Here is a 26,056-nt window from a genome sequence, read left to right on the forward strand (position 1 = left end):
TGAGGGAATTAAATAAGGAGACTTGATAGTTAGGACACAACTGTTTGCAAACCATCTGCTAGTCCAACAGATTTTGAAATTCTTTGGTCGAAAGCAATTTCAAAGCAATTTTGAAAAAGGCTTACAGAATCCAGAGTCATGCAAGCCCCTCCAAGCCCAAAATGTCTGCACAGGATCATCAGAATTCTTGTTTGTTCGGTTGTTTCTGTATTAATGGAAGTTTTACAGAAATAAATCTGACACTTGGACAAGTTTTCAGCTGAATCTGAGTAGAATTGAAGCACTGTTACCTGAGTCACTGCATGAGGTTTGAGTGAAGCTGAGGCTGCCTCTTTTATTTAGAAAATTGTTAATGTATGGGCATAGCAAATGTGCTTGTAGGGGTCTGTTACTGCTGATGCACCTTCTGCTTTTTCATGTTAGTTTTCTGTCCATTTGAAACAAAACTAAACCTTAAATCTGATCTGCCTGCTGTATTTCTAGAACATCATTACCTTACCTGTAATAACTAAATTTTGTCCTACTTGTGCTTTTATACCAATGCTTTTCTGGGTAATATTTATTTTTATATTATTTGATAAACGTAATGGGGAAAGTGACAGGTATTATTATAATAATAATCATAGGGGAAACTGGCATGTAATATTTTAATAAATATTTATTTTAATAAAGCATTCATTAAAATAATCTATAAAATATACAATAATACTGTATAAAGTATTTATCTTTCCCAAGTTTTTGAACTATATAACATGAAATAAATCTGATATTCCGTTATCTTTTGTGCATTTAGTACTGCCAACCATGTTCCTTTATTCATTTAGTTTCAACTTGTGTCTTCCGAGATTATTTTTCTAACTATATGAAAAGCATTCTTTCTGCGTAAGAGGAGAGAGGAGAAAGTTTTCCATAACTTCTGGATGCCTCCTCCACAAGATAGAAATATTGTGTATACACCACAAGTATCTCCATGGACGCAATGATGAGATTAGTGAGGTCACTGGATATATCAAAACTTTAATGAATTAATATTTTGATGGCTTTTCAAGTTTTTTATTACTTATGTGTTGCAGACAGTGCAGGAGAGGGTCTGTTTACGGTAAAGATGTGTACAAAATACACATGTAAGATGACATAACGGCATGTGGGAAATGTGTTGGCTTTTTCTGCGAAATGTTATTTTCTGATAATGGGAATTGAGCTGGAAAGGATCCCTATTATTGGAATAATGCATATCTTGCTTGCCTTTGCCAGCTACACTTTGTGAAGGTGCAGTGTGGTTGATCCAACAGGAACATGCCATAGGTGTAGGATTGAAATGTGACCCGTGTCTGAGTTAGGGGACGTTCCAATAATACTTTTTATTGTTATGGGATTCTCTGTCTCCTCTGAAAATGTTCTGTGCTCTTTAATCACTCAGTACAGCTTCAAGGATTTCTGTTGACCTTTTTTGTTCTTCTAGAATTTGGGGGTTTTTTTTGAAAAGAAGAGGGAGATTTTCCCAGTTCTGGAGGGTATTCATCTGGCAGTCTCCTTTTGTGATATGATCTACAAAGGCCGATCTTAGTTCCTTCTCCCACCCAAAATCTGTCTCCATGAAGAGTGGTGGGATGATGGATGTTCACACAGGCCGTCAGAGCTCACCTCCAGCAGTGTGTCCTCTGTCTGACCAGTCAGATGGTTACGATTGGAGTTGCTTTTGAATATAAGGGTTATCTGGTTTTTGGGTGAATAGAACTGTGCCTTTATAGCTCAGCAGCTTTAAGCTGTTGGAAAGACTGGAAGTAGATTGGAAAGACTGGAAGTAGTGCTGTTCCTGCCAGGAAGGTGTTGCTCTGTCAGCTATGGGCAGGGGCTATAAAGAAGCAGGAGGAGGAGGACGAGGAGGAGGAGGAGGAGGAGGAGGACGTATTTATGGATATGTGGTGGGTATGGGCTAATCTGACAAAAACGATCCTTGTTTCAAGAGATGATTTAATCTTATGCTTGGATATAAAGTAAAACACTGGAGCAGGATTTTTAGAGAGACTGTGAAATCACAGAGATATTTAACATTCAGCTGAACAAACCATTCTATGAATCTATGGTGATTCTATTCACAGGACCCTGAGCAACTTGATTTAGTTGGTCCTGCTTTGAGGGAAGGGATGGCCAAAATGATTTCCAGAAGTACCCTCCAGTTGAGCTTGGTCTCTGATTCTGTGATCCTGTGTTAGAACACTGTGTGTACCTTTAAGTGTACCTTAAATACCATGTTCTATAATCTCTTTATTGTTTCTGAATTATTTCTGCAATTCACTTGAAAAGTTCCTGTAGGTAAACTGCTGCTTATTTTTAATCAGTAACTATCAACTGTTTGATTGTGGGTGACCTGAGAGCTCATTTACAGGCCTTAGACAGCAGTTCTGCATCACCTGTGAATTAAAAAGATGCAGTGGAACATGGCAAGCTATTGATTTACAGCAGAACAAATAAAGTCTGTGCAGTTGGAATGGCATAGACTCAGGTGTATAAATTGTGTTAATTGTTGTGAAAGATCCATTTATGTTTACAGTCCAGATTTCCTGTACAAGGGTGCACAACCCTTAAAAGTATATGTGCCTTTACGTGTACATTGTCAGTTTTTTTGCAGGGTTTATAAATGTGATGAAAATAGACTTACACACAGCTTTATTTTTAATGGAAAACCTGGACACATCAAAGGAGGAAGATGATAGAAGAATTTGAATGTATACTTTTATATACTATAATGTTTAGTTTTCATTTCAGTCAAAGGGTTTATGTCAGATCTAATCATTACTATGACAGTATTTACATTAATTGTGGCTTCCTTCAAACAACTGTTCTTTTTGGATAGTTGCCTTTTGGTGGTAGTAAAATGAAGTTTAAAATCCTACACAAAATAAAATAATGGCAATCATCAAAAGTGCTTGTGGGGGTGTGTTTGTTTTCACACTAGTTTGTTTTCAGTTTTTAAGAGCCTGAAGAAAAGACTGAATAGTAGAAACTATCCTCTTAGGTACAGTCATTCCAACAACTCAAGTGCTGTGCCCTGAAAATGGCCTTTTCAGCTCTAAAGCACTTTAAGGTGAGAGAAATTGTTTTTGTGTTTGCTGCTTCTGGTTTTTTTTTTCTTTTTTTCCTTGTAAAACAAGGAACAATGGAAGGAAGTGTGTCTGAGCCATTCTTATACCAGAAAAAACATTTTTTTTTATGTTTTTTTGTTGTATTGTTTCGTTAACTGTTAGTCATGTTCAAACAAAATTCTTTTAATGAATGTTTTCATATAATATTCGGATGAATATCTGGGAAAGCTGCAATAAAACTAGAAGGGACTAAATACTATCTAGTGCTGTTATTTGTGTATCTGTTTGGAATGTATTACTGGAGATATGAAAAAGGCTTTCTAGCTAAAAGTTTATTTGTAAATGAATACTTTCTTTACTGTTTACTTACCTTTTTTCGGTTTGTTCTTAAAAATAGCTTTCAAAGTGTTTGGTACCTTGAGATGCTAGTTCTATAAGATATTTAGGCAAAGGTCTGGTTTCGGGTGTGTGAGCTAAACTCGGGTGCTCAGGAGCTTTCTGCATCTGCCTTTTGCCCACCTGTTGCTCAAATGTAGGTGGGTCACACAAAACCCATCTTGGAAAAGGATATTTTCAGAGAAAGACTTTGATCCCTCTTTCCCAGGCTCCTGGAAAACTGGTGCTGGATAAAAAGGATACAAAAATGGATAAAGAGTAAAGGGACAGCAAATAAACCTCAAGGCATTGATAGAATGGGGAACATCAGAGGAAGCAAGAAAGCAAGGAAATGTCTTGGAGGGCAATGTCAGGATTCCTAAGCAAACTGCAGCTTCCAGGATAGAAATCAGGAGGGTTGTTTTGAGAGGGTAACACTTGAGTTTTGTATGAGACCACTCATGGATGGAGCTCTGAGTAACCTGATCTACTGGAGGGTGTCTCTGCCCACGGCAGAGGGCTGGAACGAAGTTTTTAAGGTCCCTTCCAACCCAAACCATTCTGTGATTCCAAGTATTGTACATCTGTTAAAAAAAATTGCATGCAAGAGGAACTTGAAGAATTGTTGCTATTGGTTGAGATCAAAATGAGAATGCCCCAACACCTTGATAAGCTGTGGTTATGGGCTGAAAGTTTAGAATTTTGGAAAGACTGTAAGGGTAAATCAAACATCAGTCAGGGGCACCATCATTGAAAAAAAAAAAGATATGAAGTTGATGGATTTGATTTTATTGCAAGATAGTAAACCATTCAGACAGGAAAGCCTTTGATGGCAGAGACAGAAAAACAGACCTTGTGGAGGTACTAGGAATGCCAGGAATTTGGCAGCCAGGTCAACTAGCTAGGATAGGACCATTGTGTAAAGGGATCTGGAGAAATTATCCACTCTTTTCTCTACCTGATATTTGAATAAAGCAGCTTGAAGAAAGAAATGCAGTTTTTCTAGTCCTTGACTTTGACTTTTTTTTTTGTTTAATTTGTTTCTGTGCATTTAAGTTTGCAATTTGTGTGTCAACGGAAGTAAAAAGTATCTCATGGATAGTTCTTCAGATTATAGCCAAAGCTGACTCTAGCTGTAGTTTAATTATACAAAGTTAGAAACCAGTTCTGAAAAAAACAAACATGGGGGAACTACTGTGATAGTTGTAGGATAAGGTCTTGCACTGGGAGCACAGGTGGATCCTTGTTTTAAGTGCATCCCTTTGGTTCTTAGACAGCGAATGTACCTGACCGTGGAGTCAGTACATTCTGACAACCTGAGCAGGCTCTGACATGCAGCCAGGTCTAAATTCTGAACAAAGGAAAATGTTCCTGTTGGTCTAGAGCACTCTTCATGTTGTTTGTTCATTTATGGCCTTTTTTTTTTTTTCCTGTGGGAAAGGGGGATGGGGAAGGAATTGTTGAATATGCAAAATGCTTGAAGTGTTTTGGTTTTCGGCAAGATGAAGGGTGATGCTCACTGTGCAGCCCAAGATGAAAGGAGCGTGCTGAACTTCATAATTATCCCCCTCGGTCTATACTGTAAAGTCTGAAAAAGTTGCAGGTTAGAACCTGCAGGTATTTAATGAATTTCAAGGTGCAATTTCATTTTTTGGGCATTCCTGAAAGATGCAGCCAGTAGACCAAGAAGAACATGGAACAGGTCACGTGAGGTGTGTTCGTGCAGCCTGCTCTGTGCAGTTCGTTTCTAGTACAAGTACATTTAACCACCCATGCATAAGATGTAAAGTAATTCAGGCTGCCCAAAGTTCTGATGTATTGTCTTTTTGGTAGAGCATAGAACAAGAACATGTTTAACCTCATATCTATCAAAAAGCTCACATTTTATAGCTATAAAATAATTTAGTTGCTTTAAATTTAAACAGATGCTCAAATATATTCTTTTTTTCATTAAATTTCCTGTTTGTTTCTAAATCACAAACTAAGATTTGATAAGCCTTAATTGATCTGGGAAGCCATGTGTTCTCGTGATACTCAGCTGTGCTGTTTGATTGATGTAACATTTAATTTTCAGCCTTTACCTTTGCCCACGAATTTTACTCTTTACTCCTCACCATATCTTAAGCATTTATTAACGTAGTAAACACTGTGGTTTACATAATAAAACTATTCCAGATTCTACTAAGCAGAGTGTTTTGGTACATGGGCATGTAAATTTATCTCAGTTGTGCGTAGAAAATAGTACGTGTGGGGGTTGTTTGTTTGTTTGGCAGTTTGGAGGCAAGAAACTTTTAAGAATCCCCTAAAGGTGCATTTATATTTCTTGCAAGTTTGTTTATAAGATCAACAGTTGTTATCTGTTTGAATCACATATGTTAATTCTAAGATGCAAAGCCACTACCTGCCTCAGTAGGTGAACACCAATTTTGGAACCGTTGTGGAAGTTCAGTTGCAGGTACCAGGTGTTACTGTTGTATGAAAGAAATGCAAAATTCTCTGTTCAGTGGGATTTATTGAACGCTACAGTCTGGAACTGTGTAAAATCAGTCAGTGGGAATTTGTGAACAGTTAATACACAGGGCTTTTTTCCCCCCCTACTCTTCCCATTACTGAGGAAAATAATGCTTGTAACTTCAAGAAAACAAGTGTGGGAATTCTGCTCTTATCCTGAATAGGCATAATTTGTATGTGAAATTTAAGAACTTCTACAAAGAATTTTGAATATAAAAGCACATATTTGAAGAAACAGGTGCATTCAGATAATCACCCAGATTTGTGCAGGCTGGGGTGGGGTTGACAGCTGGTTTATTATCTTCCCATTTTGTAACTTTTCCTGTCGTTGCCTGTAGCTGCGTTTGGGTTTGACTCACCAGGTGTGCTCAGGACAGAGAAATGAGAACAAAATCCAGATTAACAGCTTGGTTTGGATATCAGATTCTTGCCATGACAGTCATTTTAGGTGTTAGCTTTCATGGCTTTCTGTATTTCATTATTTCCCCTCTTAAAAGGTTCACTTTGCATAGTCATAGTCTATTATAGCTTAAATGTCTTTCATGAAACATATAGTTGCTTTTAGTTAAGAATCTGTGATAATTCAACTGTCACTATTGACATCTCACACAACTTCCTTTGCACAATACCCTGTAGCTTTTCTTGAAGTTAATTTGCAGTTGTTAACTTCTGTATTGAATTTTTCCCTTTTGTTTCATGTTTTCTCTTCCCTCTGCATGTCATTTACTAAGGTACCTCTACTTCATTCTTTATGAACCGTAGTAAGATTTGACACACAATGCTGTGTCCCAGTCCTGGAAGTGTCCAAGGCCAGGTTGGACGGGGCTTGGAGCAACCTGGGCTAGTGGAAGGTGTCCCTGCCCACGGCAGGGGTATGGAACAAGATGACCTTTAAGGTCACTTCCAACCCAAACCATTCTATGGTTTGATGGTTCTGACTGCTCTGATAGTTGGATGAAGTGTAAACTGTCTTATAAAACTGTCTGTTGTCCTGGAGGTGAAATAATAGCATAGTTTTCAAACATTTAAAAAAAAAATCCTCCTCAGTCCAAGATGTTTGAGTAGTGGTTAAATACCTGTGAACATCTGTTGCAGTCGTTTTGCAAATATTTTTTTTGTTAAAAACCTCCTAGAAAAGAGCTGTGCTTGATAGGAGAGAATTTGATTGTCATTCTTTCCACTTTTTTTAATGAGCCTATATTCCTAATAGGCCATGGATGTGTTTGGGCTGTCAGGTTGCCTGGACCCTCCAAGGGTTGCCTGTCCTATACCAGCAAACTCAGGGAAGCACTTTGTGCCCTCTAGTTCCAAGAAAAGCCCTGGCAGTGCCATTGGAGCTGGTGGCTGGGTTGGGCAGGGTGACAGAGCAGCACTGCACAGGAGACAGGGAGAGTAAAACAGCTCTTCAGGCTTTGCAGGAATCATGGAGCTGCCAGTTCATGCATGGAAGGATTTGCCTATCACAGAATTACTGATGTAGCTGGTACCTGAACAGCCTTTCTCTCTACAAAACAAATAACCCAACAGGGAGTGTGCTCTCCTGCTCACCCCCACTGCTTGGATCAGGGCGATGATGGGACGACTTGGAGTGGAGGAGCTGGATCCACTCCCTGGGGATCTCTTGTGGAGATAAAGGAGACTTTTTAGGGCTATCAGTCGGCTCCTTTCACTTTGCCTTTGAATCACCTCATGGTGTATTTTTAAAAGTATTTGTTGTACTGCTGTACCTGAGATGTGTTTGTCAAGGTTGCAGTCTATGGGCTTTGTTTCCAGGAGATTGGAGTAGGCCAGACAGAGAGGGACTGTCTGCCTAAAATTGGGATTTCTGCTTTTCTCTGGCTTGAATCATACCATAAACTCTATTTAAAGATTTTGGTTTTTGTATTTATTTTCCACATCCTTGACCCTGACTGGTGAGCTGGACATTTGTGTTTGCCTTGGCAAGCTCCAAGCTGCTCATCTAGGGCAGGATGAAAACTTTTTTTTTCCTTTTGTAAACAGACTGTTCCTTCAGTATTTTCCATAAGGATTTACACCACCATTTTGCAACGCTTCTAGGAATCAAGAAACTCTCGCCATTCGGAGTTTTCATTTTACACAGCTTGGAGCAAAGCAGCGAAATGTTTGATTTTATGTTTTCCAAGTTTGAATTTGAAGAGCTTTTTTCAGAATGTTTTTTAATTCCAGAAATACTACTTTGTTTTCTCAAAGAGATTTCTTAAAGCTAAAGGTCAATAGGCATTGTTGCCTGTCTAGAAACAGGGTTATTTGTATTTTTTATTGGTCTATCCAGTGCAATGAGAACAGTGCCCCATTGTCCCAGGCACTGTATACATGTAAAATACTGCTTTGTACCCTGAAGAATTTACAGCCTAAATAACTTCACATTCTGTTATGGGGGGGTTTTTTGATATATTTTAGTGGTCAGGATGTAAAATGAGAGAATAACTCAGCTGGCAATTTTATGCCAACACACAAGTTATGTTTTGGAACAAATTAACTAAATTTCATTTTCCCAGGGACACAGGGCTGCTACTCCTTTTGTCAGGTGAGGGACTTCCTCCTCTTCTGAAAGCTCTGTGCTCTAGAAATTGCATTCTTCGTACTCAGAAAGACTTGTCATGGTACTCCAGCAGTATTGCAGATAATTTGGGCAAGTTTGAAATGCCCCAAGTCACAGATGAAGTTTTATGTATTGTAAACTTAGTATTATGATATTTTTAAGTCCAACTCAAAGCTGAGTACCCATGTTAGTCCTGAGCCTAAGCCTGCCAAGCGGAAGGAGGGTATTTGCCAGGAGCTAAACCTCCGAAAAATCATAGTCTCTTAAGTACCCCCCTGTTTCTCTGGAAGAAGAAGCTTGTGCTATATATTCAGAATACGTTACTCCCCTCAGAATAGTTCTGCTAGCAAGTCCCTGTATTTTCCCTCAGATCTGCTGCCTGGGAACTGCTCTGAATTTTGAACATTTACCTTAGTGTGTTCACAAGGGTACCAGATTCCTTGATGGTCTATGCAAATACTCATTTCTTTCCCCCATCTATAACCTCTTACTGAACAAGGGCAAGTTGGAAAGTAAAAGTACAATCCTGTTGTACTGCAGAAAAAAATGTGTAGTTTTTAATTTTTTTAAACAATAGAAAAGTACAAATTTCCATATAACTTCTTGTCTTTAAGCTGCTGTTTATGAGATTAATATTTGAGTGTAAAGTGAAGTATGGGATGTCTTGAAATTTTTCTCCAATGTTTAGTAGATTACGCTGGTTATTAAAAGTTATTACTCACATTAAGTATGTGCCAATGAGTCAACAAACCAAAACAAAATGTCTGGTTTTTGGTCTAAGTCTTACTGTAAATGATTCTAAATAGCAAATAGCCGAAGTGACAAATGCTGAAAATTATATGTTTAAAAATATCCCAAGATGACAAATAATTAATGGTATGTAGGTTGTTAATAGAATAGAAGAACACTGAATTTTATGGAAAGCTCCATTGGTGCTAGTTAACAGTTCATAAAATGCTATTTATTCTTCCTTTTAAAGTAATTTAAATAGTAATTTGAATTTATAAAAGTATATTAAAAGCATATTTCAAGTCCACAGACTAAAATTACACTTCCTTTTTGTTGCAGATCTGGGACATGAGTGATGATGAAACAATCTGAAATCAGCTGGATAAGGAGGAAGATGACCTGGACTGCAGCCCTGCCTTTATCTGTTACCTGACAAGTTAATGATTGCTTACCCATTCTGACTGCTGCAAATACAAATATAATCCACATTTTGACATTAATAACTTCACCTTAAAAGCAGTCTGTTATGGACAGAACTCTCCATGTTTTCATTTTTATTTCGTAAATAACCAAAGCAGTGTGGTTACGTTTAAACTCGGTCTTTTTTTTTTTTTTTGTTAGTTTCTAAATATGGCTTACGTATAAAATACACTGCTTAAATAAGCTTTGGAGGTTTATTTGTCCCAGTTTTTATTTTGCTTGTCAGTGGACACGTGGAAGCAAGCATGTCTTTTTTCATCTTTCCCAGATTTGTGCCCCTTTAGTTGGAATCTGTTGTTAAGACTGAGCATGTTCTGCTACTGGGAATTAAACTTCATCTTTAAAGGAGGGTGGGAGTGGGGAAGAACCCACACCTCCTGCTTCCACCATATTGCTTTTGTCTCCAAGCACATATTTAGAGTACAGTTGTTCTTGATGTGTCAGTGCAGGTGTTATTCTCTGTAAAGATCTCATCATTTCATGCTATGGCAACAATGTAGTTTGACTTATTTTGCACAGAAAAGACCAGAATGCAATTTTTATGATGATGAAGCTTTCCTGAAGTTCAGAGAAGGCTCTGTTAATGTAGTAAAAAAAAAAGTGTTTTAGGGGGTAGATCACTGATTCAGTCAAAACTTCTAGAAAAATACTTAAATGAAATAAGAAATTGGTTCTCTGACTTTGCTGTTCTTGGATGTGGACCTCCAGTACTTCATAGGTGTTAAAAAGGAGCAATTGTGAGATTTATTTTTTTTATTCATTTAAGTCTTTCCATTTTTACAGCATCAAGAATGGTTCTAGAGATTATGGCTGAGCACAAACAGTAGTTTGAGAATCCTCAAGTTTAACAGATAACTTGAGGAAAAGGACTTTTAAAATATCAAAGTAAATTACTACAAAATTGAATCTATTGCTTTTAACATGGAATAGGTTTTAGAAGGATATTTGAAATCTCTTTTATAGCTTTATATTGTGGGGGTTATGGGCTAACTCACTAAGAAGAAGTGCAAATCGCCTTATCTGTTAAGCAGTCTCTGTTTCCCATATATGTTATGAAAAGTAGTTGCTCAATCCAATTATTTAGGTCCTTAAAATAAACTCTGAATATTTTTTGTAGAGAATTTCACAGCTTCTCTCTGTGCCACATCAGAAGTTCATTCAGGTCAAGGATATCTGCAACTCCCATATTCTGACCACAAAAGAAGATTTATTGAAACGTGCTGGGGTTTGCACCAAGTGTCTAAATTAGCAATTATTTGTACTTATTTTAACTATCATATTCATATATTTACATGATTTTTCATGTAGTGTAGTGTCTAGTTTAATTAACTTCATTGTAATATAAAAATATATATTAATGCAATATATTTTTGAAAGGCTAGTAATGATAGCAATCTGATCTTTAGGAGGTCAGGCGCTGAACACTGAGATTGATAACATTCCATGTAAATTTTTAAAGCAGTTTGTTAAATTGTATAATTAGTTTGGAGCTCAAATGACTCCCATGTTGTTATCCATGCCATTGTCCAACTGGAGCCATGGATTGGTAGCCGGGTAGTTTAAAGGGAATAATCTGCTTTTTTGTCTTTTGGAGTTGCTGACCCTTGGAGCGTGAATGTCTTTGCAGAATCTGGTTATCTAAAACCTGAGAGCTGAATCTGATAAACATCAATAATTATTTTAAATGTCTGAAACTCTGCTTATCCTGTTACAGTTACCTTGTAGCTTTGCATTGGAAATATCTGTTTAAGTGCAGAAGAGCACAAGGCAGGAAGGTTCAAAACTCAGGGTTAATGTAATGTTTCCTTACCTCGGTATTTTCAGTAACATACAGCTCTCTGAGACTGAGCTGTTTCCTGCACATATGCTCCCCAGCTGTCTCTGATGTTCAAAAACACTTCAGTTGGACTTGGAATAACTTCCGTTTTCTAACTATAATGTTGTTTTCTTTCTCCTTGTGGACCAGAATTCCTCTTATTTTGCTTTTACTCAGTTTCTAGGCATTTACTGAGTGAGAAATTGTGAGAATCCATTCAAATGAATGAATGCACATTCACATACTATTAGCAGATAAACACATTTACTTACTGGCTTGTATGCACCTATGGCAGGATTTCAGCACAGTCCTCAGCTCCAGTTATTGCTGGTTAATGGAAGAAGCTAAATTTTCCCTTTCTTCATGAAGGAGGTAGGATTTTAATGTTATTTGTGCTGCCATGACGTCAGTGAAGAACCCCAACTCATACTTTTGCTGAAGAACCCAACGGCTACTGTGGCTTTTCAGGTGTAAAACAAATCTGTTGGGAAGAGGGAATGAGTAGCCTCAGAGGAACCTACTCATCTTCCTAAACTATCTAACAGAAATGTAATGGCATTATAGGACCGTGGAGGTGGGAACTGTGACACCTACATACCTCGTCTGGGACCATTTAATACTGTTAGTAGAAGAGCACAGATCTCAGTGGAAAGCTCTTGACACCGCTTTTGTACTTGAGTATTAAAGAAACTCATGGAATTATATCCTCTGTTTTGATGTCACACTTGTACTGACTGGAATTTTTCTTCAGTGTCACCCCTTCGTCGTGTTTGCTGGCTGGAGTTTGGATTTTGTTACATGAATGTGCCACATTCACTGAAGTGAGGAACTTGAGATTCTGTGTGAGACTTTTCTTCCTTAAAGCCCCCACTTGCTCTCATCCTTGCTTTCACAGTCTGCTGTGTCATAGTCTGTCAATCAGGAATAAATTTCCCTTAGGCCTTTGCCCTTTATGTCCCGTGTAAATGGTCCCACACCATTAGATCCAGGAGAATCATGACCAGTACCTGCTTCAGCCCACACAAGAATCTGCTCATGGAGCGTGACTAGTTTGGGTCTTAAGCCTTCAACACTGGGCTCTGTAAGGGAGAAAAGGCACAAATTTGAAAATTTCACTTAGGTCCATGAAAAAAGATTCATGATAGCAGAGACAGGTTGGTTGAGAAAGTCATCAGGGAGTGAGACCACAGGAGTTCTATTCCTGGGAAGCTGATGATGCCCAAGAGCTAAACAGAGATTCTGCTTCAGTAGAAGTCAACAGCACAACAGGTATTTTGTCATGTCAAAGAAAAATGTAGGGACTGCTCAGGCCTTAATATCATTGAGCTTGGAAAAATGCTTTTTCCTTCCTTGTGTTCTGTATGGCTTCAGTACTGTGTCTTCAGAGAAGTCTTTAGAGAAAATTGTGTCTTCAGAGAAGTGATACAAACTAAAATTTCTGTGTTCTCATCTTTGATATTCTTATCTCACTTCCTGTATGTCCCTGCCCATGACAGGGGGGATTGGGACTAGATGATATTTAAGATCCCTTCCAACCCCTTAGAACTATGATTCTAATTCTGTTTCTTTGTATAAAATTTGGCTGTTCACCTTAAATATATGCATCAGAATTATTAGCAAAATGTAGTAATTCTCCCATATATGAGCATTCTATTTTACCTTCTCACTTGTACTCTCATAGATAACTTTTACTGAAATGGGTATTATGTATTTCTGAACTTTGCGCTGTAGAATCATAGTACTTGTTTCTCCCTCTTACTGAATTCTTCCTAAATGTATGTTAACTAATGTAATTATTATTGCTGATGGAATCATAGAATCATTTGGTTGGAAAAGACCTTTAAGATCATCAAATCCAGCTGTTGCCCCAGCACTACTCTGGGACCATGTTGGGCCATGAAGAGTTCACCCAGTTCCTGACTTCCTGTTGAGTTTTCTTTCACTTTTTCAAGTCACATCGTAAAAACAGTGGAATTCTGAGGTTTGACTTTGCCATCCAGAATTCTCGTTAAGGCCAGTAATGTGTGAGGTCACTGAGTTGCTGATACCAACTTTTCTGATGGTGATCAAGAACAACTGTGCATGTTTCTTACAGAGTCCTGGAGAGATGTGACAGAATCCACGAGGTTATTTTATATAGTTCCTTATGCAACATGGTAAACTTTAGCTGACTTCCTAAGTAACAGTCTGGAAGATATCTTGAGCCTGTTACTATTTTTCTTCTGAATCTTCTGATGTGGCTTCATTAATTCCTTTTCTCTTTTTTTTTTAATTTAATTTTCAGTGCAGAGGCTGTGCTTGTGCATATTCTAAGTTTCAGAAGAATGAAACTTTCCCTCAAGAGGGTGTTATGCACCTTTTCTCTCTTAGAGCACCTGGATTAATTGTTTTAAAAGACAGAAATACTACACTACAAGGACTTTGGACTGTCCCACCCTGGCAGTGTGTAAATTCCTAACCTATGAAAAACCTGCCTACCTGTCCCATTTCAGTTCCAGCTCTCCTTCCCCTGCAGCTGCCTGGACCTCTGCTAGACCTTAACAGTGTGTAAAAATACTGTGGCACCACACAGGTAATGCATTAGGTTTGAAAATAATCTAGACTGGCCCTCTCTATTGCCACTTCAGCTTTCCAGTGTAATGATTTCTGAAAAGTTCACTTACTTATCTGTGCAGCACTTGACAAACTGTAACAGTTTGTTGACATTGGGTTTTTTTCCGCATTTCACTTTTATTGATACCCTTTTGTCCTCTACTACTGACAGTACTTGGCAGAGAATATCTATGGGTTTTATTCTCAATTATCCTGGGTCAAACTGTTGTTCCAACCTGGGGTTTTTTTGCAGTATTCAAATCATGTCACGATAACCCAAGTGGGCTGTGGCTTGTGCTCATTTCTCCTCAGTACAGGAGCTGACAGTCAGAAATCCACATTCTTCCACCAGCCAGCAATTCTATCCAGGTCGTAGTGAAGTCTCTGGCGTGAGTCACTTGAGGATTTTAACCTGACCAAGGAGGTTGGCACAGGGAAGAAGAACTGAAGCTCCTCCCCAAAGAACTAATAGCAATACTCTCCAACAGCAATGATGTTAAGTACCTTAAGGTATTCCATGTCTTAGGGCAGCAATTTTTTCACCTAATTCCCCAGCCCAGATGATCTCACCCCAGGGTAAGTATGCAGATGACTACTCCAGCCATGTATAAGTTTGAGTTCTGATTGCAGCCCTCATAACAGTATTAATATTATCTGCCTGTTGTGATTTCACCACAGCATTTTTTCAAATCCAGTGGGGTTATTTAGGACATTTTCTGAAAAGAGTTTCAAAACCCACCGGTCATTTGTCAGAACTTTGCAAATGAAGTAACAGAGGTTCTTTCTGTTCAATGTTCTCTTGCCATTGAAGCTTCTTGCAGGCACTTCCTTGGGCTTACAGCTAAAAGGGGCAATCAGGAGTTCTAAAAACAAACATGTTTTGTTTCCTGGCTGGCACAGAGCACACACTCTCCTTCCATCTCCTGTAGCAGTCTAAATGCCTGTTTCCTCACGTTCTTTGAGTGGATGTTTATACAGGACATTGAATATAAAGTACAATGGGCTCTGTCTCTGGAGCTGAAAGGCACGTGCACACACTCATTTCAATTTAAATGCTAAAAATTTCAAATTAGTTCTCAACAAAATATCTTGGTAAGCTAACAGGGAAGGACAGAAGCATATGCACAGCACTGTACTGCTGCAAATGAAAAGCACAATTTTTAAAAAATCAGTCCTTGTAACTTCTCTCCCATCCAGTTACTCTTTGTTCTTACATTCCTTGGCTGTAAATTGCTGCTTCAGTTGCCCTCAAGCATCCAAAAATCCAGGCTTGTGTGTAACTTCAGTTTTCTTTTTGGCACCAGGACATTTGATTTTTGCTAGATCTCAGCAGAATGATTCATTGTTCGATTTGTTAATGGAATTCACTACTAATATTAATTACTAATGTTATGCACTATGGAAATAAGAGAGACGTTATTCTGGTTTGCTTCTTAAAGAGAAGGTCAGTAGTTTTTTTCCCTAATTTCTCCTTTGGTCTAATGGTCCTAATGGTCTTCTAATGATGCTCATCTCTTAAGAAGCTGCAGTTGATGCATCCTGGCAAGGCTGTGCTGCAGGATCTGGGGCATGTGAAATACAAGCTGGCATCTTGTTGCTGGAACGGTTTTACTTTCTAAATCAAATGAATGTGGGCTAAAGCTGCCTGGAAAAATGCTGCTGGAATTGTTTCCTCGTCATGTCAATAGGCTGGGAAGGACAGCAAGGCCTGCAGAGCTTCCACTTCTGCTGCACTGAATGCATTTGGACTCTGGTTTTTGGCAGTTTTTGGTGTCCTTTCCATCTGCTTTTTTCTGTCCCTGTGAGTATCTTCCCCCCACCCCCAGTGCTCATGTCCTCACTGCTGAGGGAGGGCTGTCAGCGAGCACCCAAATGAATTTCTAGTGACAGACTTCAATTAGTGGCGAGGAAACCTCTAGCATAGGGAGGATCTGACTTGAGGTTTTTCCTTTGTCTGTGAGTGTCCTCATTTCATGCTTCCAAGTCTGACTTTTATACGGTAATTCCGTAGGTGTTGCCACTTCCTCCGGAACCTGTGACTCAGGCGCCCTATAAATGCCGTGACATCACCGGCAGCTCCTGTGGAATTGCCAGTTTCCTAAATGAGGCTGTTGGCTTCGCTTTTGGGACTTGCAGCTTTGCTTTGAGGGGTTTTTTTGTCGGGGGGAGGGATTAGGGGTTCTAATTACTTAAGGCAGCCTTGCCATTCCAGGGAACCACACTGCGTTTTAGCCTTTTGAATTGTGGAAATTGCCAATGTAGAAGTTTACTTAAAACAGGAGATCCACATTCATATACCAGTTATTTATGAATGAAATAATTGTAATTAGGCCTTCGTAGAGGTTCTGTTGTTATAAATCAGTCTTAATTCACTCCTGGTTTAGGGAGGGGTGGAGACAAGGGGAGGAAAAGGTCTGAGCATACTTTTCCATTGTTTTTTTGGAAGCAATGAAACAAAAGACATGTGTTCATACTACAGAGTGTGAAATGACTCTCAGCAAGTGTGTATCTGCAGCACAGCAGATTCACGGCAGATTTCAGTGTTTCCTTTCCAGTGACAGTGCTGTGTAAGTCCGTGGCTGGAACAGGAGGAGCTGCAGTAAGTTCTGGTTCTGTGGGGAGTGTCCCTGAAGCCGGCAGGACTCGGGGTGGCAGCAGGAAGGCAGGGGCCACAGGCAGCTCCTGTAGCTGTGTGTCCTTGGCCACGAGCCCCAGCAACGTCACTGCAGGCAGGACCTGGCTGGGGAACTGCTGAGAGAAATAATGTCAGGAATTCTGGTCATCAGAGGAATGTGACGAGTTGGATGTCTGTCTAGGTCATGTGTTCATGGTGTTCTTGTACAGGCTGTAAAAGTGTTGGTTTATTTTTTATTGTTGGGAGCAAAGGATCCCCGTCCCTTTGTTTAAATAGTAGCATTTTGGAACTCCACAATAATTTGTGCAGCAGAGGCTTTAGGTGTGGCCTTTGATTGTGCTTGGATCGTGTGGGTTCTCACTGAGCAGGCAGTGCTGTTGTGGTTGTACTTAAGGGAAAACTCAGAGAACATCCATGTATGCAGGGAGGTGGCATCAGTGGCTACCATAGATAATGGTCTTTCTTCTAATGATATCAGTCCAAAATTTGGCACTATTGAGAACTATGTCATTAAAGTTATTTTTCAGATGACACATTAAACCAAAGTCCTAAAAGAAAGTTCTATTATCTCTTTCTACTTTCTTTCTGATAATTTATTTTCTTTCTTTCTTTTTTTTTTTTTTTTTTTTTTTTTAATCGTACCTTCCTGAAGTTGCTGTTGAGTTTCCTCTGGGCCCTTCATTTTCTAAGTTACTTTGTGCATGCTTTTAACTAAAAACTCTCACTCAAGTTTTACCCAGTGGCCAGTGGCTATTGGAGCACTAGTTGTTTATCATTATGGGCACTAAGCTGGGAGTGCTTTAAGTGATAACATTGCAATTATTTGACCACACAAATATGAAGACAGTTTTCCCCTAATTAGAACGTTTGCTGTTTCATGCCTCTTGCATGCAGTTGAACACTATTTGTGGTTTTCCTTGGGGCAGTAGTTGGGATGAGGGAGCTGTAAAAGCTCCTGCCCCATGAGCCATGATGGAGCAGCTGATGTCTGATCACACTCTCCAAACCCCTGGTACCCTCACATGGCCAGTGCTCCCCAAAATCCTGGGCTGGGGCATTCAATTACTTGCTAACTCTGTTGTGTTGAACAGGAATTCAGTCGAGTTTAGCAGTCAAATACTACAAACTCCAGACAGACTTCTTTTAACCACTGGTTTTCAAGGGAGGAAGACAGCAAGTCAGCTGGTGTGTGTCCAGTGTTGCCCTGTGGCTGGACATACTCTAGTTTCATTTTCAAAAATGATGATGTCTGTTACTTCATTTAGTTTCCTGTTGATAGTATTTGGCAATGTCATTAAGAGATTCAGATAGATAACTTCATGATATCTGATACTGGAAAAGAATGTGACTCAAATGTCACTCGTGTGTACAGATGCCACGGGGACGTGCAGCAGAACATGTTTCAGAATATGACCAAAATCCTGGTTTTAAATTATTTTGTTGATGTAGTTGTAGGTGGTTGTGGCTTCAGAAATTTTGTAAGCCAAAGTGTTATTGTTATTTTCCAGCTTTCACGGTTTGGAATTTTTAAAAACATTGATTATTTAAAGGAACTTTGTCCTCTCCATAATAGTCACATCCATGGGAAGATGGATTGAGGCAGGGGCCTGAGGGGCTGTACTCCAGGCCTCCAGTGAGGCCAAAGAAAATCTCAGTTTGAGTTAGTTCAGTAGAGACTCTTGCTGAGTAAGGGCCTGGTGCAGTGAGACCAATCTCCATGGAGTCAGCTGGGCAAGAGAATAGTACAGGTTCTAGAGGTGATAAAGCTTTGTCTCACCTCTGACATTGTCTGTTAATGCCTTTTAATTGAATTTGGATAAGTTGCTCAGGTTAGTGGAATTCATTTGTGTCAATTTTTGGATGCCAAAATTTGGATGCTCTGAGCCAGACTTTGATGGTGTCTTAAACTGGGTTTCAGAATTCTAAAAGGAGTCTGTTTTGGAATATAAAGACAATCTTACATTAAGCATGTATTTCTAAAACTTATGTGTGTAAAAGAGGATGAAATAAATCTGTTCTTAAATTTTAACTGCTTGCTGTTTCAGTTTTGCACTTCCTTGCCAGGCTGTACTGGCCGAGGTGCTCCCCAGCACGGGCGCTGGGATTCGTGTAATAAATCAGCTAAAATAGAGAGGAGTCACCAAAGAGCTTTGCTATTCCTGGGGAAAAAAAAAATAACAGAAAAGGAAAAAGTTAGTTGAGTGCACTTTTTAAAAAGGAGTTTCTGGTTTTGAGGCTTGTGGTGTTTGTTACCAGTCTTGTGATGTTTGTTACCAATCTCCCTGCCAGAAGCTTGACTTTGTCTCACAGCAAGTACACGCTGCTCCCAGAGGGATTCACATCCACAGTCAGCTTGGGTTAGCATGGTTGGAAATGGAGTAATAGAGCTCAGCGACCCAGTCTGAGAGCGGCTGGAAATAACACTGGCTGTGTTCTCCCAGGCCTGAACTGACATTGAAAGTTTCTGTCCCCAGGAACTAGAGGTTTGGGTTCATTTACAAAAGGAAGGTGTGCACTGCCTTTAGTGCACACCTAAATTAAGCAGGTAAGAATTGGACTTGGGTTTTTGAAATTTTCTTATTTAACAAACATTTCTTGATTAGTTCTGGCTATATATTATGAATGTACTCCAGAGGAGAAAAAAACCCTTCTTTGTTCATTTCCTGAGTGAACTCCAGAGAAGTGTTCATGAACTAAGTACAAAGTGTAAGTTGCCATGACCTGTAATTTGTGGTGTTAGTGACATCTTTGTGTTTTACAAACCTTTCACAGTGTTTTCATTGGCTGTTTTCTCCAGTTAAACTTTTCACTAAAAAAAGTACAAAACTTCCATTATGAGAGAAGAACAAAATGAACTGAAATGATTTGAAATCGTCGCCCATTGCCCCAAATCTTTGTTGTAGTGAAGCTCCAGCAATTCTTTTGTCCTACCATACTAATGTTTTTATTTCCTCCTTTGTTCCAGTTCTAGATGGGAGATATGAAGGGGCAGAAGAGGAACCTGGAGGAGAGGCAGGAAAGACACTGTATAGAGACTGGCTTCCTGTCTAAGGCTTTAGGAACAATGGACCAAGACTGCCCCAGTTTGGGAGCTTTCCCATCAGAGGTATTGTCATTGGACATTCCTTCTAAGAGTTTCAGTTCTTCTCCTTGGCTGCTGACAGATCTTGGCACATCCTTTTTTCTGGCCGGGGCCTGTCTATCTATGGGGAGTTCTCCTGAGGCTTAGCATCAATTTTCTTCTATTGTGGAGCTTCCACAGTATTGTGGGTTGCTGTATCTGTGAGGTTTCAGAGGGTCACAGGCAGTGGATCACAGCCAGCTTTCATGGAGATTAAGTACTACTCCTCTTTTGTCACCCAGCTTCTCTAGTGCTCTCAGGAAGGAGAGGAATGTTGTTCTGAATTTGTACCTACAGAGCAATTAGACCAATAGACTTGCTTAAGCAGATTTCTTAGCCACAAGCAAAATAAATAAATATATATCTGGAAGCTTCATGATGTGATCTTGTATCTTAGTGAACAATCCCTTTGCTCCCTAAACACCATCCCATGTGAAGTTCAAGCAATGTTTTGCTTTGAGGTTATAGTGTAGCTAATTCCCACATCATGGCTGCAGAGTTAAGCAGTGGAGGTTTCCTGAGGAGAGAATCTTTGCTTTTCATCAGTCTGCCTAGTTGGGCAGATTAGAGCTTTCACAACTCTCAGAATGTTGCTGGTCTCCCAGCACTGGGGTTTTGTTTTATGTTCCGTCAATTCCCAAGAATCTGTTTTCTTTTTTCTTGAATTTAAAAATGAACACATCTGTTTTGTGGCTGTGTAAAAAAGACATGAAAATGTGAAGCTAAATGGCTCAAGGACAGAATTAATTCCAAATGTCATTATGTATAATAACTTGATTTTAATTTTGCTTCTGAAAAATTCAAGTGAAACATTTTCTGAGGTCTGTGAATGCGTAACACAGTTGTGGTGAGATAGCAGTGTTACCACCTTACAGTTGTTCATAGAAGTCAAAATAACTGATGGCAAGAAAACTCTCCAGGCACTGCAGCACTCTAATGTTGTTGTGCCTGGGTGTCTGTTCAAGGCAAACAGCCACAGAGCAGTAGAGATTTGTATAAGCAATATAAAAGCAATGGTCTGTATCTGTTCCTTGGTGTTATAAAGGCAGAAAACCAATTTTTGAATGTCTGGGGAGCAGTGTAAAGAAGTCCCAAAGTCCAGATGCTGTTGATGCTCCAGCAGCAGGATCCCATTGTGGCAGCTGTGACACTTCCTTGCCTCTGTGCCCCAGCATCACATGTTACATTCTGGGCAGCTCATGAGGTTGGATACCCTCAGTTTTCTTTTTGTTGAGCTCTGGAAATTAGCACCCTGAATATAGACTTCTGTGCCATCAAGGGAAGAGCTTATTTTATAATTTAGAACAGCCAGCTAAAAGAACCATGTGTTCAGTTGCAGATTTTGGAGCCTTGGGCAAATTTTACTTTTCTAGTCACTGGCAAGTGATTAGTTTTAAGCACTTTCTGCCCAGTTACTGCAACTTTGCACAGGCGGGAGGGATGTGTGAGAGGCTGTATTGCTCCACCTGAGAGCTGGACTGGTTGTGCCATGGCAGAAAGGGAAGGATCCTGCAGGAGCTACAGAGAGAGGAGTGATGTGTAAGCTAATTTAGCTTTGCTGCTAACACTGACTTTTGTCTTAGGGGAAAATGCATCTAACTTGCTTTGGGAGTGTGTCACAGAAGGACAGAATGGAGAGAAGATGGGATCTGTCATGGGGCAACTGTTAAAAGGAACAAACTTTTCATATAAATAGGAGAATATTTCTTCTTGCCTTCATTAGCTTCTCTTTCTTTAATGACCTATTATGGGTGGATCGCTACTGACTTTAATTCTCAGCCCTTGCCCAGGTATTTTTCACATTTCCTGTGGGAATTGGTAGAACCATAACTGCATCCAGAGTTCATCTGTACCAGGGCAGAGCAGGAGGAGAATCCCACATTCTTCTTTCCTGTATTTCCAAGTAGAAATTGTTTATATGTTGGATGAGTCACTAAAAGTTACAGACATGTCAGCGAAGTCACCATTTGATTTACTGCTGCTGATTTTGCATAATCCTGAAAGGTCAGAGCCTGTCCCATATTACAGGCTTTATTTGTAAGCCTGGCAGCAACAAAAGCATTATTTTTTGTTGTGAGGAAATCTGTTGAAAATCTTTAAACCAAGAGCCCTGGAATCCCACCGTGCTCTGTGGGTGGTGGCTTTGGAGGGTTTTTCTTCATTTCTCCACCTGAAAGCTCTGCCTTAGAGCTCTCCCATTACACTGAACAGACCAGCAAAGAGAGAGGCTGAATTAGCAAGGCACGAACTGAGAGACAAGGGTGCAAAACAAAGCTTTGAAATAGCACGATTTAGGCAACATCTTTAAAAGCTGAAGTGCATTTTACATTTATGTGGTTGATCATTCTGAAGCTGGTTCTTAGCCCGTATTTATCCAGCCACATCTTTATTATAATAAAGAAAATGTCTTCCTTGCTTTTAGGTAAAAAAGACCTTCACAGCAGAGGATGACTTTATTTTTAACAGCTCTGAATAATGAGAAGAAATTATTATCTTCTTCAATTAGATATCTGTTCCCATTAGTTTCTTTCAGCATTTTCATTGGTAGGAAGGGGCAGATTGGTGGCAGGAGGTTTTCACCTTTCTTGCCTGCTTGAGAGGAAATTATTTATCAGTCTATAAAGCATAACAAGCTGGAGCAGCTGGAACAATGTCAGTAACTACTCACACCCTGAGAAAATGTGTGATGGATAAAAGTAAAACCAAGTTAACTCAGGGCACGTCAGGGAAAGTAAGAGAAAAGACTTTGCTGCTGCCCTAAGCCCCATAACAGTGCTGTGCCACCTCTGGTGCTCCTTGAACACACACACTTTCTTCTGGGGACGTTAATAAGCTGAAATTTTCTGTAGCTTTAGCAGAAGCTCAAGAACTTGTCACTTGAAAGGAAAAGGAAAGGCCCTCATTTTGATCTGTAAGTATTGTTACTTCTTTCCATTATTTTCATCTCCCTCTTCCCCTTCAAAAAAAAAAAAAAAAAAAAAAAAAGAAGGAAAAAAGAATTCTACAGTGTACCAGTGAAAAGGTTTGGGTTTAGGCTGAGAAATTTTTTTTTTTTAACTAGTTGAATAATTTTTTTCTCTGAAAGCAAAAAAAAAAAAATTCTTGTGTTTTTTATACTTTCATTTAACTACCTGGAACTAATATAATCAGAGCGGTATATTGTGTATATTTTAACACACAAGCCACATGTCATTAATGCAACTCGACCCACGTTATTTTACTACTTTGGGAAGCAGGAGTTGGAGCTTTGTGTTTTCCTGGATTAGAAAAGTAGCCTTGATTCCCCACGATAGCAGACACTCTCAGAAGGATTTCTGTGTGCGGAGTATTTCCCCAAATGGAGTAAACAGTTTTAAGATAAGCAGCTTTCTATTAAACATGGCAGGCATTTGGCTGACACAGCTTTGTGTTGACAGATGCCTTTGTGTCTCTTTGTGATGGAGAGAAGACAGATGTTCTCCTTGGCATTTAAGAAGGCTGTTGCTTAGCAAAATAAAATGTAAAATTAGACTGAACAGTGCAACAGTGAGCAGTGAAACTGGCAGGACTACAAGCAAGAAGAGATTGAAAGAGTTTCATGTGACTGAAGTAGCTCTTGCTGGAAGTCAGTAACTGCTTTGTCATTATGTAAAATTAGCCTATGGGAAAAGAAATTCTGTTTTTTCCAGCTCTGTTACAATATAAACTCATGCCAGTGAATATCCATGTAAGAGTAATCCTATGCCAACCATTCTCAGCAGGCAGGAATGTCAGTGGGTATTGATGCTGAAGTGATACAGCAGTTAGCAGCTGTAAACCCCTCAGTCTGTGCATTGTTGTCTGATGAATTGGGCTCCTGATTGTGTCACAAAGGAGAACATGAGATTTTCTTATTGATGGCTGCAGGATGGGGACAGAGCCTGCCTTCAGCAGGACCCTGTCCACTCTGAGCACCAGAGGAAGGAGCAGCCCAAGAGGAGCCTGCACTGGGAATGGTCTGGTGTGTTTGGCCCTGGTGCCACTGTCTCTGCAGGGTGGGTACATTGCAGAGGTGGACCTGGAGAGCTCTCATTTCTCTTTGAGCTGGGTCCTGTCCATGTTAAATGTAAACCCTGTATGGAGACTTTATGATGGTCTCAATGGAGCACTTGGTTCCCCTCATCAGTGCCTCAGAGCTGGTCTAGTGGGATCTGTGTCTCCTCAGTCAGTGTTTACTGGTGTGGAAGCTCCTGAGGAGCTCTTCACCTCTCACCTACCTCTGGAGACACGTAGTGCTGTTGCCTTATGTGTGTGACAGGGAACACAGGAGAGCCTTGTCTGAAGAACAACGCAGCTGCTGTGGGGCTGTATATAACTGCAGCTTAAAAAAAATTGTCTCTCTTGGCTGCCTTATACCCAAGAAATACACTTGAGAGAGCTGCTACACAGAGAGGGGTAGAATGTTCCCATGGAAGAAGAGGTTAAAAATTATTAAATTAGTATAGTTTCTATCATGAGCCCTTCAGGGATAAAATGTGTTTCAACAAACCACATAATCCAGCTGTGAAAAAACTGTCTGCTAAGGGAAGAGAGCTGGAGCCATGGTGTGTAACATGCTTTGGGTCTGTACCTGTGCCAGATGAGACAGGGAGCACGTCAGGAAGATGCAGAGTGGTTTCCTATTTCACTGTTCCTCAAGAAGGATCTAAAGAGAGTGTGAACGTTCCCCTCAGCCAAGCCCAAGTGAGCCAGTTTTGGTGAGTGCAGCTCTTGCTCAAATAACATTGAAAATACTTGGGATGTGTTTTGCCAGGGTACCACGTTAAGCAACTTGACACGTTGGCACAGTGTGTGGATGCTGGAGAAGTCCTTCATTCACAGCTCCATGGATTGTCTCTCCCACACGTCAGGAGTTGGAGCAGCCTGAGCAATGAGTGCTCCCCATCCAGCCACTACACAGAGGCTGAAGGACATTTCTGCATCTCCACTGACCAGTTTGGCATTGCTGGAACAGCTGTTCTCACCCCCGGCAGTGTCTCAGCCCTGGGAGTGTTCCCCCACTGCAATGACAGCTCAGCTGTGATTTGGGAAGCAGCTCCTCACTGGTGCAGTTACAGCCCCAGTCCGTGATGGTGAGCTGGTTACAGCTGTGAGTTCTGTGCATGTGCCATGTGAAGTCTGACAGTTGGTTATTCTGGGATAAGTGCAGCTGATTTAGGAGCAGCTGCAGCAATTCCCTGCTGAGCTCTCTGCAGCCATCTGACTCTAGAGTGCCCTCATCCAGTGCAGACCCCAGCGGGAGCAACTCTGAGCCTGGTACCATCTATAAACTCCCTTTGCTGCTGTGTGTGGTTTTAGTTTTAGAGGACATGAGCATTGTGCAAGGTCCCTTCCACCCTGCTGGGCAAGCCCAGTCCATGGATAGGTCAGTGGTCACTTACTTATCAGGGACACCACTCACTGAGGACACAGAGACATCGTGCCTAGGTGTGTGGTACACACATGCTTATGTTCTGTTGGGTCACACCAGCACTGGCTATCTCTCTGGCCTCTGGATATATTTGTATGCAAAGGTAATTTTCACAACCAATCCATCTTGAAATGACGGCACTCAACTCTGCACAAAGATCCCAACTCAATCCCAAGGGTATTTGTGGTCAGGTCCGTTTTCTAACATTAAAGTTTTGGCTAAAATTAAATTAGCAAAAATACGTGTATGTGTAGGGGTGAGATTACAAAGGCACAGCTGGAAGTTGCCTCTTGTTTAGCTCCTATAAAAAAGCCATTACAAATACTGTGGGACTTAATGAAATGTGTGTATATGGTCTGGTTGTGTGTGTATGGCCTTGTTTCTCCTGGCCATGGTGCCACCCTCCTGTGCAGAATTCCTGCTTAGTAATTAGAAATATCATGTGGTAGGAAAAAAATTACTGTTTTCTTCCTTTTACCATGTAGAAAATGGAACACGTAAGTTACTGACCTGAAAAAGTGATGCTCTTTGGCATGTCTCATGGACACCTCCCTCCCCAAAAATCTTTGGTACAAGGATGACTTTTTCCTGAAAGGAAACCAGCTCCCCTTGGAAAGCAGACTGTGAGGCTTGCGGGGCGTGTTGTCCTTGGACTCCCTCCCACACCCTCACAACATGGATTTAGGCCTCTTTCCACCAGAGGGATGTGTTTCAGGTGTG

General features: G+C 40.2%; 1 protein-coding gene across 2 annotated transcripts in view; it reads left to right on the top strand.

Moving 5' to 3' along the window:
- Positions 1-18,816, top strand: part of ATG7 (autophagy related 7) — a 119,370-nt gene extending 100,554 nt beyond the window's left edge. Inside the window, exons 19-20 of one of the 2 annotated variants that reach the window (XM_027748455.2) lie at positions 3,020-3,088; positions 9,604-18,816. In XM_027748455.2, coding sequence (XP_027604256.1) covers positions 3,020-3,088; positions 9,604-9,636 — 102 coding nt within the window. In that variant the 3' untranslated portion in view covers positions 9,637-18,816. The remainder of the gene's footprint in view (positions 1-3,019; positions 3,089-9,603) is intronic. The other variant, XM_039383419.1, reaches the window with a different exon arrangement.
- The last annotated feature ends 7,240 nt before the right edge of the window (positions 18,817-26,056 follow it).

Source organism: Pipra filicauda, unplaced genomic scaffold, assembly GCF_003945595.2.
Source record: "Pipra filicauda isolate LSUMZ 115617 unplaced genomic scaffold, ASM394559v2 scaffold309_size868695_pilon, whole genome shotgun sequence".
Lineage (NCBI taxonomy): Eukaryota > Metazoa > Chordata > Aves > Passeriformes > Pipridae > Pipra > Pipra filicauda.